General features: G+C 46.4%; 1 protein-coding gene across 1 annotated transcript in view; it reads left to right on the top strand.

Annotated features, from left to right (window-relative positions):
- Positions 1–14,659, top strand: part of PLEC (plectin) — a gene marked incomplete at its 5' end in the record, with an annotated part of 129,157 nt that overhangs the window by 63,010 nt on the left and 51,488 nt on the right. The window contains 7 exons of the mRNA XM_089665511.1: positions 420–513; positions 3,342–3,496; positions 3,899–4,199; positions 10,396–10,470; positions 10,602–10,763; positions 13,621–13,725; positions 14,636–14,659. The exon at positions 14,636–14,659 is cut by the window's right edge and continues 72 nt beyond it. Coding sequence (XP_089521637.1) covers positions 420–513; positions 3,342–3,496; positions 3,899–4,199; positions 10,396–10,470; positions 10,602–10,763; positions 13,621–13,725; positions 14,636–14,659 — 916 coding nt within the window. The remainder of the gene's footprint in view (positions 1–419; positions 514–3,341; positions 3,497–3,898; positions 4,200–10,395; positions 10,471–10,601; positions 10,764–13,620; positions 13,726–14,635) is intronic.

The following is a 14,659-nucleotide window of genomic DNA, read 5'->3' as shown; positions in this document are numbered from 1 at the left end:
GAAGAATGTCCCTTACATTGGGGGTCAGTGGGAAGAATGTCCCTTACATTGGGGGTCAGTGGGAAGAATGTCCCTTACATTGGTGATCAGTGGGAAGAATGTTCCTAACAATAATTTTCAGCCTATGTCAGTGGCACTGTATGTATGAGGAATAGGGGCTTCTGGTGGGCCATTCTGAGCCCATGAGCATGTCACGTGATGATCTTTAGGTGGTTTTCACACACGGACGGGTTTTAGCTTTGTAGACCTGTATGGCAACTGGCGCAACTATAGAAAATACAGAGCGAGGCTTGCACCTTCTGCAGATCTTTGGTATAGAACGTCCCATATGACTCCATATAATTTGCAGGTTTATTTACATAATGCAAAGCAAACGTGTAAATATTTTAATATCCTAAACTGATCTTTCTGCCGGACAGGTTGGAGCGCCTGCAGCGAATTGTCAGCAAACTGCAGATGGAGTCGGGACTGTGCGAGGAGCAGCTGAACCAGGCTGACACTCTGCTCCAAACGGTGAGTTCGCAGGGCCATCTTGCTGAGACCACCAGATGGGATGTACACCCCTCCTGTGCTTTCACCCCCTTCCAGTCCGGACGCTTTCACCCCCTTCCAGTCCGGACGCTTTCACCCCCTTCCAGTCCGGACGCTTTCACCCCCTTCCAGTCCGGACGCTTTCACCCCCTTCCAGTCCGGACGCTTTCACCCCCTTCCAGTCCGGACGCTTTCACCCCCTTCCAGTCCGGACGCTTTCACCCCCTTCCAGTCCGGACACTCCCCCCCCCCCCCCCTTCCAGTCCGGACACTTTCACCCCCTTCCAGTCCGGACACTCCCCCCCCCCCCCCCTTCCAGTCCGGACACTTTCACCCCCTTCCAGTCCGGACACTCCCCCCCCCCCCCCCCCCTTCCAGTCCGGACACTCCCCCCCCCCCCCCCCCCCTTCCAGTCCGGACACTTTCACCCCCTTCCAGTCCGGACACTCCCCCCCCCCCCCCCCCCCTTCCAGTCCGGACACTCCCCCCCCCCCCCCCCCTTCCAGTCCGGACACTTTCACCCCCTTCCAGTCCGGACACTCCCCCCCCCCCCTTCCAGTCCGGACGCTTTCACCCCCTTCCAGTCCGGACGCTTTCACCCCCTTCCAGTCCGGACGCTTTCACCCCCTTCCAGTCCGGACGCTTTCAACCCCCTTCCAGTCCGGACGCTTTCACCCCCTTCCAGTCCGGACGCTTTCACCCCCTTCCAGTCCGGACGCTTTACCCCCTTCCAGTCCGGACGCTTTCCCCCCTTCCAGTCCGGACGCTTTCCCCCCCTTCCAGTCCGGACGCTTTCCCCCCCTTCCAGTCCGGACGCTTTCCCCCCCTTCCAGTCCGGACGCTTTCCCCCCCTTCCAGTCCGGACGCTTTCCCCCCCCCCCCTTCCAGTCCGGACGCTTTCCCCCTCCCCCCTTCCAGTCCGGACGCTTTCCCCCTCCCCCTTCCAGTCCGGACGCTTTCCCCCTCCCCCCTTCCAGTCCGGACGCTTTCCCCCCCCCCCCCCCTTCCAGTCCGGACGCTTCCCCCCCCCCCCCCTTCCAGTCCGGACGCTTTCCCCCCCCCCCCTTCCAGTCCGGACGCTTTCCCCCCCCCCCCTTCCAGTCCGGACGCTTTCCCCCCCCCCCCCTTCCAGTCCGGACGCTTTCCCCCCCCCTTCCAGTCCGGACGCTTTCCCCCCCCTTCCAGTCCAGGCCAATTTTCAGCTTTCAGCGCTATCACACTTTTGAATGACAATTACGCGGTCATGCAACACTGCACCCATATGAATTTTTTAGCATTTTTTTGAGACAGATAAAACTTTTTTTTGGTGGTATTTATTCACCACTGGGATTTTTCTTTTTTTTTTTTTTTTGCTATATAAATGAAAAAATCCAAACATTTTGAAAAAAAGTGTTTTTATTATAAAATTTTGCAAACAAATAATCTTCATAAATCTTGGCCAAAATTTATTCGGTTATCTTTTTAGTAAAAATAAAATAACCCAATATAGTTTATAACCAAAAATTATAATTTTTAAAAAAATTTTTACATTTTCATTTTATTTCTTTATATTATTACTTATGTTTTTTTTTTTTGTTTTTTTTTTAACATACTATCACCCTAACAGTACAGTGTCACCATAGTGACATGGTACTACTTTTGGGGGGTGATGAAGAATTTTTTTTTTTTACACTGGTTGCTTTTTTACCCATATAGTCTGTAAAAGCAATAATTTCTCCTTCTCTCTGGCTGCATTCCTGCAGTCATTGAGAAATACTGTGAGAACTGTGATTGGTCACAGCTTGTCACATGGTACAAGGCTGTTGTGAATGGCCCTGTACCATGTGACCTCGGTGATCATTCACAGATTTCATTAGTAGTAAGCAATGATGTCAGAAGTGACATCTTGCTTACTACTATTCATGTGATCACTGATTGGCCAATCAGTGATCACATGATCGAGACCTCACACAGAGGTCCTGTACAGCGATCGGTGGCACCGGATTGCGGTGCCACACGCTCCCAGGGAGTGCGCACAACCTGAAAATGCGGTCACCATTTATGAATGGCAACCCACTCCTGCACTGCTCCCGTCTGGCCGTTTATGTACATGGGCCGGACGGGAAGTGGTTAATCAAAGGTTATGTAATGGCAAAACTTTTTTTGAGTTTGGGATGGAGTAGAGAAGGGTTAGACTCTCTGGAAATACTTTCATGAGGCCATAAGTATGCAAAATTAACAAAAACTATGGCCTCCTATTACAAAAATCTTAATTATAAGTGCATAGCAACTTATAATTGTGTTAGTTCATGTGCAAAGTCCCACAAATACCTGTTGATTCTGCCAGTTAAGTCCACCTAATGCAGCTTCCTGTGATGCGGTGACAACTATGCTGCACTGCTCCTGAATTCAGAGCAGAGTTGTCACTCTCATGTAGGCGGTGCCTGCTTGCACTAAAGTTGGCTGGAAAGATATTGTAGGGGGTGTGGCTATCGGCATATTCACCAGCCTTTAGTCTGTCCTGGCCACACCCAGTCCCACCCACCGTTTTTCTAGATGGACAGTACTACCTCTGTTTCTGAAATCCTCCCACTATGATCTGCAGTGCCTGGGAGGGGGAGCGTGTGAGACACGAAGGCGGAATTGGCTCACGTAAAGGAGGTTCTTTACTTTTGGAGGCTTGTGCTTCACATAGTCATTGGATCTGGAACTTGTATAGCTTTTAGGTGCCCTTTTAAAGACTTCCGAGTGCCACCAGTTCCATACTCCAAGCACCGCAGACAAAATGAATGTCTTTGTAATAATTGGTGTGCTTGTCGCTCCTTTTGTAGAATATTCGCCTACTAAATTCTGGGAAGCCACCACAGAGAGCCGGAGACATCGAGAGAGATCTGGACAAGGCAGACACCATGATCCGGGTTCTATTCAATGACGTACAAGCTCTTAAAGATGGGCGCCATCCACAGGGCGAGCAGATGTACCGCAGGTACGGTATTGATTAATGCATTGTATGTCTCCTTGTAGTAGTATGATCAGGGGCGGACTGACCATTTGGAAACTCAGGCACTGCCCGAGGGCCCGGGGTCAGTAGGGGGCCCCATGAGATGCCCCTGGTACCTTTTTTCATAGGCTTTTTTGAGTTTGGGCAAGGACACGGGGGCCGCATGATCCCCTATTGCCCGGGGGCCCCATGAGTTGTTCGTCCGCCCCTATGATTATAAACTACAAACTGACCCATCTTAGGTGTACAGACCATACATGGCATGGAGAGGTACCAGTTGGAGCTCATTCCCACAAGGCCGCAGAAGTGCTCACATAATTGCATTCCGCTACTAACCTCTAATGGCCTTATGGTTTTTTTTGAGATTCATGATGTTTTTCTCTACAGGGTTTACCGCCTCCACGAGCGACTGGTGGCCATCCGCACAGAGTACAACCTGCGCATCAAGTCTGGAGCCACTCAGGTCATCACCCAAGTGACCCACGTTCCCCAGGCCTCCGAAAAGGACGTCACCCTTCGTTACTTCCAGGATCTGCTGGCCTGGGTAGAGGAGAACCAGAAACGTATTAATACAGCTGAGTGGGGATCTGACCTGCCCAGTGTGGAGTCTCAGCTGGGAAGCCATCGTGGCCTTCACCAGTCCATCAATGAGTTCCGGGCCAAGATTGAGCGCGCGCGGACTGATGAGGTGAGCAATTGATTCCGGGGGCCCCTACCTGTATGCCCGTCCTCGCTTCATCCATGTTATTCCTTTATTGATGGGCAGAATTAAAATAACAGTCAGAGGTTTATGTTGTCATAAAAAGGATTTGTATTTGAACTTCATGTGTGGTGTCCATAACAGGAAGTGAGGGGAAATCTCCCCAATCAGGGCAAATCAATAAAAACCCAACTTATCCATGCACTATGCCAGCGATGGGCAAACTACGGCCCGCGGGCCGTATACGGCCCGGCGGACCTTTTAATCCGGCCCGCGGAGCTAGGCTCCCGCTAGGCTCCTCTCACAGTCCGCCCTGAAGACCGGTGTAGCATGAAAATCTGTCTCCTATGAGGATCTGTCCCCCTCGACGTATCTGCGCATGTGCCGGAGATCGCCGATCGGCTGCTAATGCCTGAAACTGGCACATGCGCAGATACGTCGAGGGGGACAGATCCTCATAGGAGACAGATTTTCATGCTACACCGGGAACACGGCGAGAGGAACGTGCGGAGCAAAGGTAAGTGAATTGACACAGGGGGGACTTAATATGGGGAATGAATTACTATGGGGGATGAATTACTATGGGGGATGAATTACTATATGGGGGATGAATTACTATATGGGGGATGAATTACTATATGGGGGATGAATTACTATGGGGGATGAATTACTATGGGGGATGAATTACTATATGGGGGATGAATTACTATGGGGGATGAATTACTATATGGGGAATGAATTACTATATGGGGGATGAATTACTATATGGGGGATGAATTACTATGGGGGGGATGAATTACTATATGGGGGATGAATTACTCTATGAGGGATGAATTACTATATGAGGGATGAATTACTATATGGGGGATGAATTACTATATGGGGGATGAATTACTATATGGGGGATGAATTACTATATGGGGGATGAATTACTCTATGGGGGATGAATTACTCTATGGGGGATGAATTACTCTATGGGGGATGCATTACTCTATGGGGGATGAATTACTATATGGGGGATGAATTACTATGGGGGATGAATTACTATAGGGGGGATGAATTACTATAGGGGGGATGAATTACTATAGGGGGGATGAATTACTATATGGTGGATGAATTACTATATGGGGGATGAATTACTATATGGGGGATGAATTACTCTATGGGGGATGAATTACTCTATGGGGGATGAATTACTCTATGGGGGATGAATTACTCTATGGGGGATGCATTACTCTATGGGGGATGAATTACTATATGGGGGATGAATTACTATAGGGGGGATGAATTACTATAGGGGGGATGAATTACTATAGGGGGGATGAATTACTATATGGTGGATGAATTACTATATGGGGGATGAATTACTATATGGAGGATGAATTACTATAGGGGGGATGAATTACTATAGGGGGGATTAATTACTATGCTTACTATGGGGGAATATTACTATACTTACTATGGATGACACATACACATCATTCATCTACTCTTGGTCCGGCCCCCGGGTCCAATATATGAACCCATTGCGGCCCTCAAGTCAAAAAGTTTGCCCACCCCTGCACTATGCAAAAATAAATAGTATGCTTTTTTTATGTAGATCCTATGCATCCTATGTCCCTAACTAAACTTTAGAAAGTTGGTTTTATTACAGCACAATTGCACTTAATATTAACTATACCAAAGAGATTCTTATCAGATTTCTTGTTTTATAAGGTAAAGAAAATGTAGAGCTAAAAGGTTGAGTAATTGTAATGCAACAAGGAAAAAGGCAAACAAGAGATTAGATACAAAAGCAAATGACATACTAAATGTGAAACCTGTAAAGGTTACACAATAAAATGCAAGTAAACAGGTATAACCTGTAGCATTATTGCATTGACCGGGGTTAGCCATTAGTTGAAATAAAACGAAGGGAAAATGTACCCATCAATGGATACGGATATGATGGTGAGATTGGACAAACCCCCAAACTGTGTGTGGCGAATGGGAAAATAGTGCCAACATCTACGGCACCCTCATTATCCCAAAAGTCACAAGTCTGTGACAAGACAGTCATATTAAAGTAGAGCTCCACCCAAAAGGGGAAGCTCGTTAATGCTTTGTCTCATGCTCCCCATTAAGAATTGGCACCTTTGGGGGACGGGTACCCGAATTTGACAGGTTCCCACTCCCGCTGTGATGGCTTAGGCGAGCGGAAGCTGTCCTCTCCCCTCCCTCCCTGTAGTCTTCTGGGACATGTGACAGGTCTCAGAAGACTACGGGGCCATTCACAAAGCACAGCACTTCTCGCACATGTGCATTGGGCACCTGGCAAGCTGCCGGGTGCCCACACTAAAGATGCCGGCGCCAGGGAGAGAAGACGGCCGTTGAAACCAGCGGTGGCGAGGACACCGCAGGACCGAGGGACAGGTAAGTGTCTGTATTTTAAAAGTCAGCAGATAGTTTTTTAGTGGTTTTTTGGGTTTTTTTTTTTTTTGTTTTTTAGTGGGGGTTTTTTTTTGTTTTTTAGCGTTTTGTTTTTTAGTTTTTTTTTTGGTTGTTTTTTAGTGTTTGTTTTGTTTTTTAGTGTTTTTTCGTGTTTTGTGTGTTTTTTAGTGTTTTTTTTGTGTTTTTTTTTTTTTTTAGTGGTTTTTTAGTGGTTTTTTTTTTTTTTGTGTTTTAGTTTTTTTTTTTTTGTTTTCTCTTTTCCCAGCTGTAACTCTGCTTTAAAGTCTCCTGTCTGTGTCTGGACATGTAACAAAAACCATGAGTCAGGTTAGGAACAATGCAGGGGCATCATAAAGCCTCATTGAAGTTCCGCTAAGGATTTCTGGCAAGGCCCTGTCATAAATAGTCTCTTAGTCAAAGGTCTGGTGTGCAGTTTAGAAATACAAAATATCTTCATACAAATTCCATAATTTCTACTGTGATGGAGTCACCTTCATAAAAGTGGTTACATCAGTCCCGGGCACTTTCATACCCTTCCTACCCAGGCCAATTTTCAGCTTTCAGCACCGTCATACTTTGACCATTGCGCGGTCATGCAACACTGTATCCAAATTATTATTATTTTTTTTTTTTTTTTAAGAAAGAGCTTTCTTTTGGTGGTATTTATTTACCACTGGGTTTTTAATTTTTTGCTACACAATCAAAAAAAACGACTGAACATTTTATAGTTAGAAAAAAAAAATTTCTTTCTGTTAGTAATTTTTCTTCTTCACTGATGTGCGCTGATGAAGCTGCACCGATGAGGCCCTCTCAGAACGAGAGAACTACGCTGTAGCCGTATTTCAGCTATAGTATGGTATTAAAGTGGTTAATGTAGAGGAAGATACTTCCCAGACACCATACACAAGTATATTACAAGGTCCAGAAGGCTGGTAAGATGCCCTCGATCTAAGAGAAATATACATCATGGACATTGTATGTCATTTTTTTTGTCTCTAGCAACTCCATATTCTCATAACAGGGGCGGACTGACAAATCATGAGGCCCCCGGGCAATAGGGGGTCATGGGGCCCCTGTGTCCTTGCCCAAACTCAAAAAAGCCTATGAAAAAGGTACCAGGGGCATCTCATGAAGCCCCCTACTGACCCCGGGCCCTCGGGCAGTGCCCGAGTTTCCAAATAGTCAGTCCGCCCCTGTCTCGTAGGCAACCAGCGGCTCTCTAGCTGTTGTGGAACTACATTTCCCATGAGGCATTGCAAAGATTACAAAACTGACAGTTACAGCTATGACTTGCAGAGGCATGATGGAACTTGTAGTCCTGCGGCTCTCAGGTTGCCTACCCCTGTCATAAATGATATCCTGGCTTACAGATGGTGTAGCCTTGTCCCAAGGAAATAAAGATTTTTTTTTCGGTGGGCAGTGGAAAACACAACACAACACATCACTGAGTGCTTTTCATTTGCTGGGGGGGGAGCTCTGCCCTACCATACCCAGAGGCAGGGATGGACTGACAAATCATGGGGCCCACGGGCAATAGGGGATCATGGGGCCCCTGTGTCCTTGCCCAAATTCAAAAGAGAAACAAACTCTCCTGCGCTCTGAGACCCAAAAGTGGTGGATAGATGGAACCAGAACTTGAAAAAATTCGACCACCTGTGCATATGGGGTTGTGCAGCTCCAAACAAGGCTGGGGAAGCCCGACCAACACTGTGAAGCAAAAAACAAAAAAGAATCGCACCACCTCAGTAAACCAAATTTTTATTATATACAGAATTATACTCACAAACAATGAAGTATTTCAAGCATATAAGTTCACAGAGGAACTATGGAAAGGTAAAGCCTGCGCGAGTCCCATCATAGGGCTGGACACTCAGGGAACAGCTGACGCGTTTCGAAGGGCGTCCCTTCTTCATCAGAGCTTGACTGAACAATGAGTTCTATTTCCCCTATATACTCTATAATTAGAACCGAACCCTCCCTACCGGGATGGGCCATCTCAGGATGGGAGGAGGGGCCAAACGCAAAAATGCCTATGAAAAAGGTACCAGGGGCATCTCATGGGGCTCCCTACTGACCCCGGGCCCTCGGGCAGTGCCCAAGTTTCCAAATGGTCAGTCCGCCCCTGCCCAGGGGACAAGAAAGTATCAGAATTACTAAGAGTCACTTGGAGGGCCAGTGACTCTTGCAACATTGGATTACATTTAAACTTCAGGTGATCTGAACTCTACACTCTCAAAGACTAGACCAGTGGTTCTCAACCTGTGGGTCGCGACGCCTTTGGGGGTCGAACAACCCTTTCGTAGGGGTCGCCTGAGACCATTGGAAAACACATATTTCCGATGTGTAAAGAGCAGCTGCTGTGTTGAAAGCAGCTGCTGTGTTGAAAGCAGCTGCTGTGTTGAAAGCAGCTGCTGTGTTGAAAGCAGCTACTGTGTTGAAAGCAGCTACTGTGTTGAAAGCAGCAGTATTGGAGGTAAAACGACACTCATGAATTATAATTACTGGGTAAATAATTTTATAGTTGGGGGGTCACCACAACATGAGGAACTGTGTTAAAGGGTCGTGGCATTAGGAAGGTTGAGAACCACTGGACTAGACTGATTCTACATAACCCGTACCTATTGGCTCCTGTATCTTAAGAGGATCTTCACTGCGGAGCTTCCTGACCGTGTGATTGCTATGATTGACTGTCACAGTGATCCTATGATTGGGAGCCCATCTTTTCAGCTTTCGATCGTAAATGGTGACCAGGAGCTGTCGGTGTGGTCACTGTGCTGAGGACCAGTCGACACACATCCCACACCTCCTGCGCTCAGGGGCCCAGATCAGAAGAAGGCCAATCGAATAAAATGATAAATGTTCATCTAACACTGATCAAAGGTTGTGCGGCTCTAACACAAAGCTGGGGAAGCTCGATATAGACTGTAGTAGAGAACAAAAAACAAAATGCAGAGAGCTCTGAGAAAGAAGGGTACCTCCCTTCGAAACGCGTCAGCTTGACCAAGAGTTTATCACCCTTCCGGATGGAACCTGCACATGTCTCCTAACCCTGTGTTTGGTTTTGGATGTTATATGCCATTTTTACTTCTACTCTTGTGAGAGAAACTGAGGGGAGAAAAGAAAAGCTGTCAATGCCAGTGTGCAAGGGTGTATTTGGAAGAATAAATAGCCCCTAACATTGCTTGTTCCACGTATGGGGATGTTCCTGCGTTGGATAAAACTGCTAGTTAAGTTTTTATATTTTAGAATGGGGTGCCTGAAGATTGCAAACAATTTTGAAGGGTGCCTTTTAAATAGGATGAAAAACACTGATACAAACTAGACAAATAAACTCTGCCTCTCTGTTGAAGCTCTGTCAGTCATCTGTTACATTCCTATCTGGGTGTGCCAGTGAGTGATGCAGACATTTGTAGCTAGCATTCTCCCAGCAGTGGGTGGAGTGAACAGCTTGTATTTCTGGTAAAACATGTGGTGGTGGCTTGACCAGCCCCAGCTATGGTTACACTCAGTCTGCTGCTGAGATTGTTGTCCAGCAAGCTGGAAAATCTCTTTGCAGGGGGAGGTTGAGAATGATGTACCACAGATACCTTTATGGGCGTATTGAGTAAGACAAAACTGCAAGCCAGAAAACCCAAAACAATTCTTGAAGGTGGAGCTCTAGACAGCCCCAATAAATTGCATTTCTAATAGACTTCATCACTCCAACGGTTACAGTCCAATATACATATAACCGAGCTCTCGCTTCTCTTCTCAGGGTCAGATACCGGGTGGTCGTGGAGCCTATCAGGATTATCTGGGAAAACTGGACTTACAGTATGCCAAGCTGTTGGTAAGAGTCTCTTTTGTGCTGATAGGGTGTGATGTGTCTACTTGCGGGTGGCAAATACATGGCCGTTTTTTTATTGTTATTGTTATACCAGTTCTTGTGCTGATCTCTAACTTTTTACTTTCTTATTCCAGAACTCTTCCAAGGCAAGACTCCGCCACTTGGAGAGCCTCCATGCCTTTGTGACAGCTGCCACCAAAGAGCTAATGTGGCTGAATGACAAAGAGGAGGAAGAAGTGAACTATGACTGGAGCGAACGCAACACCAACATGACGAGCAAGAAGGACAACTACTCTGTGAGTTCCATGTGGTCATGTCTTTGTAAAGATGGTAGAATGCGATCGGTCACAATTATTTACTATGCATGGGAACAGGTATATCAAAGTTAAAGCTGTGCCCCCCCCCCAATCAAATTATTACATAAAACTTTCCATTTTAGTTAAATGCCTGGTAGGGGTCCCTTGACTGGGTGCTGAACATAGCTTCAGGTAGCTGTGGTATCTCCCTACATCTTATGCCGAGCCTCCATGATTGAAAGAGACTGAAATCTATTGAATGAAAAGGGCAGGCCAGGGACAGTCCGGCTGGAGAGGAAAGGGCTAGATCAGCCATTCTCAACCTTTCTACCCCCAAGGAACCCTTGAAAATATGTTTTACGGTCTAGAGAGATCCTTCTAAAACGAATTTATCAGAACGCAGTGGGAAGAATGTCCTCTTAGGTCACCAGTGGGAAGAATGTTTCCTTACGGTGGTGGTCAATGGGAGGATTATACTTTATGGTGGTGGTCAATGGGAGGATTATACCTTTATGGTGGTGGTCAGTGGGAGGATTATACCTTTATGGTGGTGGTCAATGGGAGGATTATACCTTTATGGTGGTGGTCAATGGGAGGATTATACCTTTATGGTGGTGGTCAATGGGAGGATTATACCTTTATGGTGGTGGTCAATGGGAGGATTATACTTTATGGTGGTGGTCAGTGGGAGGATTATACCTTTATGGTGGTGGTCAGTGGGAGGATTATACCTTTATGGTGGTGGTCAGTGGGAGGATTATATTTTATGGTGGTGGTCAATGGGAGGATTATACCTTTATGGTGGTGGTCAATGGGAGGATTATACCTTTATGGTGGTGGTCAATGGGAGGATTATACTTTATGGTGGTGGTCAGTGGGAGGATTATACCTTTATGGTGATGGTCAGTGGGAGGATTATACTTTATGGTGGTGGTCAGTGGGAGGATTATACCTTTATGGTGGTGGTCAGTGGGAGGATTATACCTTTATGGTGGTGGTCAATGGGAGGATTATACCTTTATGGTGATGGTCAATGGGAGGATTATACCTTTATGGTGGTGGTCAGTGGGAGGATTATACCTTTATGGTGGTGGTCAGTGGGAGGATTATACTTTATGGTGGTGGTCAGTGGGAGGATTATACTTTATGGTGGTGGTCAGTGGGAGGATTATACTTTATGGTGGTGGTCAGTGGGAGGATTATACCTTTATGGTGGTGGTCAGTGGGAGGATTATACCTTTATGGTGGTGGTCAATGGGAGGATTATACCTTTATGGTGGTGGTCAATGGGAGGATTATACCTTTATGGTGGTAGTTAGTGGGAAGACTGTCTCCTTTACTTTGTTGGCTAGTGGAAAGAATGCCTACCTTACAATGTTTTCAGAATGCTACCCTTCAGACAGCTAAAAGGGTCATTGGTGTCTTGCTATTGGCTTTTTCAAGTGGCATTGGTCTCACAACTATGTAGGCACCATCAAATGGGAGTTGAATCAACCACCACTCAAGAAACCACTAGCAACCTCTAGAGCAGGGGTGTCAAACTGGCGGCCATCCAGCTGTTGCAAAATTACAAGTCCCATCATGCCTCTGCCTTTAGGAGTCATTCTTGTAACTGTCAATCTTGTAATGCCTCATGGGCAACAGCTGGAGGGCCGCCAGTTTGACCCCCATGCTCTAGAGGAACCCTGGTTGAGAATAGCTGGGACAGATGATGCTGGACATCCTCTAGCCAGAAAATGAGGCTTGCATTATCTGATTTAGCTGCAGCCTCTAAAGCACACTATGATATGCTCAGTGTTCAGTGAAATCAGAGTAAGCCGCTTCATTACAAGAGAGAAGCCAGTACAACTGTGCAAGACTAGAGGGAAGGCTGGAGTTCAGATTTAAATGCTAATAATAAAGCTGAGTTCCACTCAAAAGTGGAAGCTCCACTTATTTGCCTCCTCCACTCCACCACTGACATATTTGGCACCTTTGAGGGGAGTGGATACCTGGTTTTTGACAGGTACCCGCTCCCACTTCCGGCTCAGTTCACCATGCATGTACAGTGGGCACCAGGCTGTGAAGCCGTAAGCTGTCACAGCCTGGTGCCCACAGTTGGAGCCGTGGAGGAGAGAAGGGACACAGCGGGTGAGAACATCACTGGACTCCATGACAGGTAAATGTGTGTTTATGAAAAGTCAGCAGCTACAGTTTTTGTAGCTGCTGACTTAATAAACACAAAAATGGCTGGAACTCCACTTTAAGGAGACCCAAGAAGAGGAGCTCGAACATAGGAAGCCAATAAATGTTGGCTTTGTACCAGATTTGTGGTAGGAATGAGGACCTTAATGTCCATCTCTAGGTTTGGATAGTCTGGGAAACCGTTAAACCCCCTGTTAGTTTTTCTTTATTGCTATCGGTAACCCTATTGAGGAGGTGCCTCCTCTATATGTCCTGGTGACCATTGTCACTCAAAGTGAGGGAAGATCCAAAATGTTGTCAGCAGAGCAAGAGATAAGAGAGCATTTTCCAATAGGGACACCCTTTCCAGGAATACCTGTCTAAGAGGGGAATTCCCTTTTTTTTGGGAGACTTCCAACTGTTTGGGACATGAGGTGCGGGGAACTGTCTACTGTGTATGATTGGGCAAAACAAAATACCTGGCAGGGGTTTGTAAACCTTCCCTACACTTTCCAAAATTCCACTTTAATTATAGGTGTTTAATTATATACACTTTAATGGGTGTATATAATATTGTACGTATTAAGAACAAATCCCATCTGTTACAAGAGAGAACACATATATAGATATAATATAATACGATAAATACAGATATAATATAAAACATTTTTTTAATGACTGCTGTACTCTTCAGGGACTGATGCGGGAGCTGGAACTGAAGGAAAAGAAGATCAAGGAGATCCAGACCACTGGGGACAGACTCCTTCATGATGACCACCCTGGCAGGTCCACCATAGAGGTTGGTGTTTTTGTGCTGGATATACCTGTTTCATTCCTCCATACAGGTATCATAGCTGCATTCATTTGGCTCCAGACCATGCTCTGTCCCAGCATGTAACCCATTACAGAACAGCTATGGTGGAGAGCTCACCTTGATATAATTCATATTTTTACCTATTTTAAGGGCTCAATCTGAGTGTTCATAGACCCTGGGTATAGGCTGGTACCTTCAGGTGATAGGATATTGGCAAAGCTTTTGAGGCCATGTGTTTTGGGCACCTCCCTTATAACCCTACCCCACTCCATGAGTCCTTGTTCTTTTTGTTAGTGTATGAAGGTGATGGACCTCTTTTTTTTTTTTTTTTTTTTCCACTTGTGAAGAATTAACTTTTAGCTTAACTAGTTATTTTATCTTTTGGATTCTTAAGTGTTGAACCCAGAGTTAGGCAAGGTGGGGTTCAGAAGCCATATTTTAAGAGCAGCTCTCTGTCCAGAAGGGCAACCTTGGGAAGTCCCCAAGTAGCAGGGGCGGACTGACCATTTGGAAACTCGGGCACTGCCCGAGGGCCTGGGGTCCATAGGGGGCCCCATGAGATGCCCCTGCTACCTTTTTCATAGGCTTTTTTGAGTTTGGGCAAGGACACAGGGGGCCCATGATCCCCTATTGCCCGGGGGCCCCATGAGTTGTCAGTCTGCCCCTGCCAAGTGGCGTCAAGTCCAGGAACCATTTCTCAGCCCTGATGAAGAGGGAGTTTTGAGCCCCCGAAAAGTGTTTACTTCAGACTTCTTGTCACGTGCAACAAAGACTTACTGGACTTGCATTAGACCCATCTATACCTGAAGCCAGGCAGCCCTGCTATCAGTGGTCACCACTTTTTCCATTCATTTCTTCACTTCTGATCTTTTGTGTCTTTTCTTGTTTGTTTCAGGCGTTCCAGGCTGCTCTGCAGACG

Source organism: Staurois parvus, unplaced genomic scaffold (assembly GCF_062004578.1).
Source record: "Staurois parvus isolate SC_StPar_1 unplaced genomic scaffold, SC_StPar_1.0 ptg002225l, whole genome shotgun sequence".
NCBI classification, from domain to species: domain Eukaryota; kingdom Metazoa; phylum Chordata; class Amphibia; order Anura; family Ranidae; genus Staurois; species Staurois parvus.
This window is presented reverse-complemented; position numbering and strand designations above follow the sequence as displayed.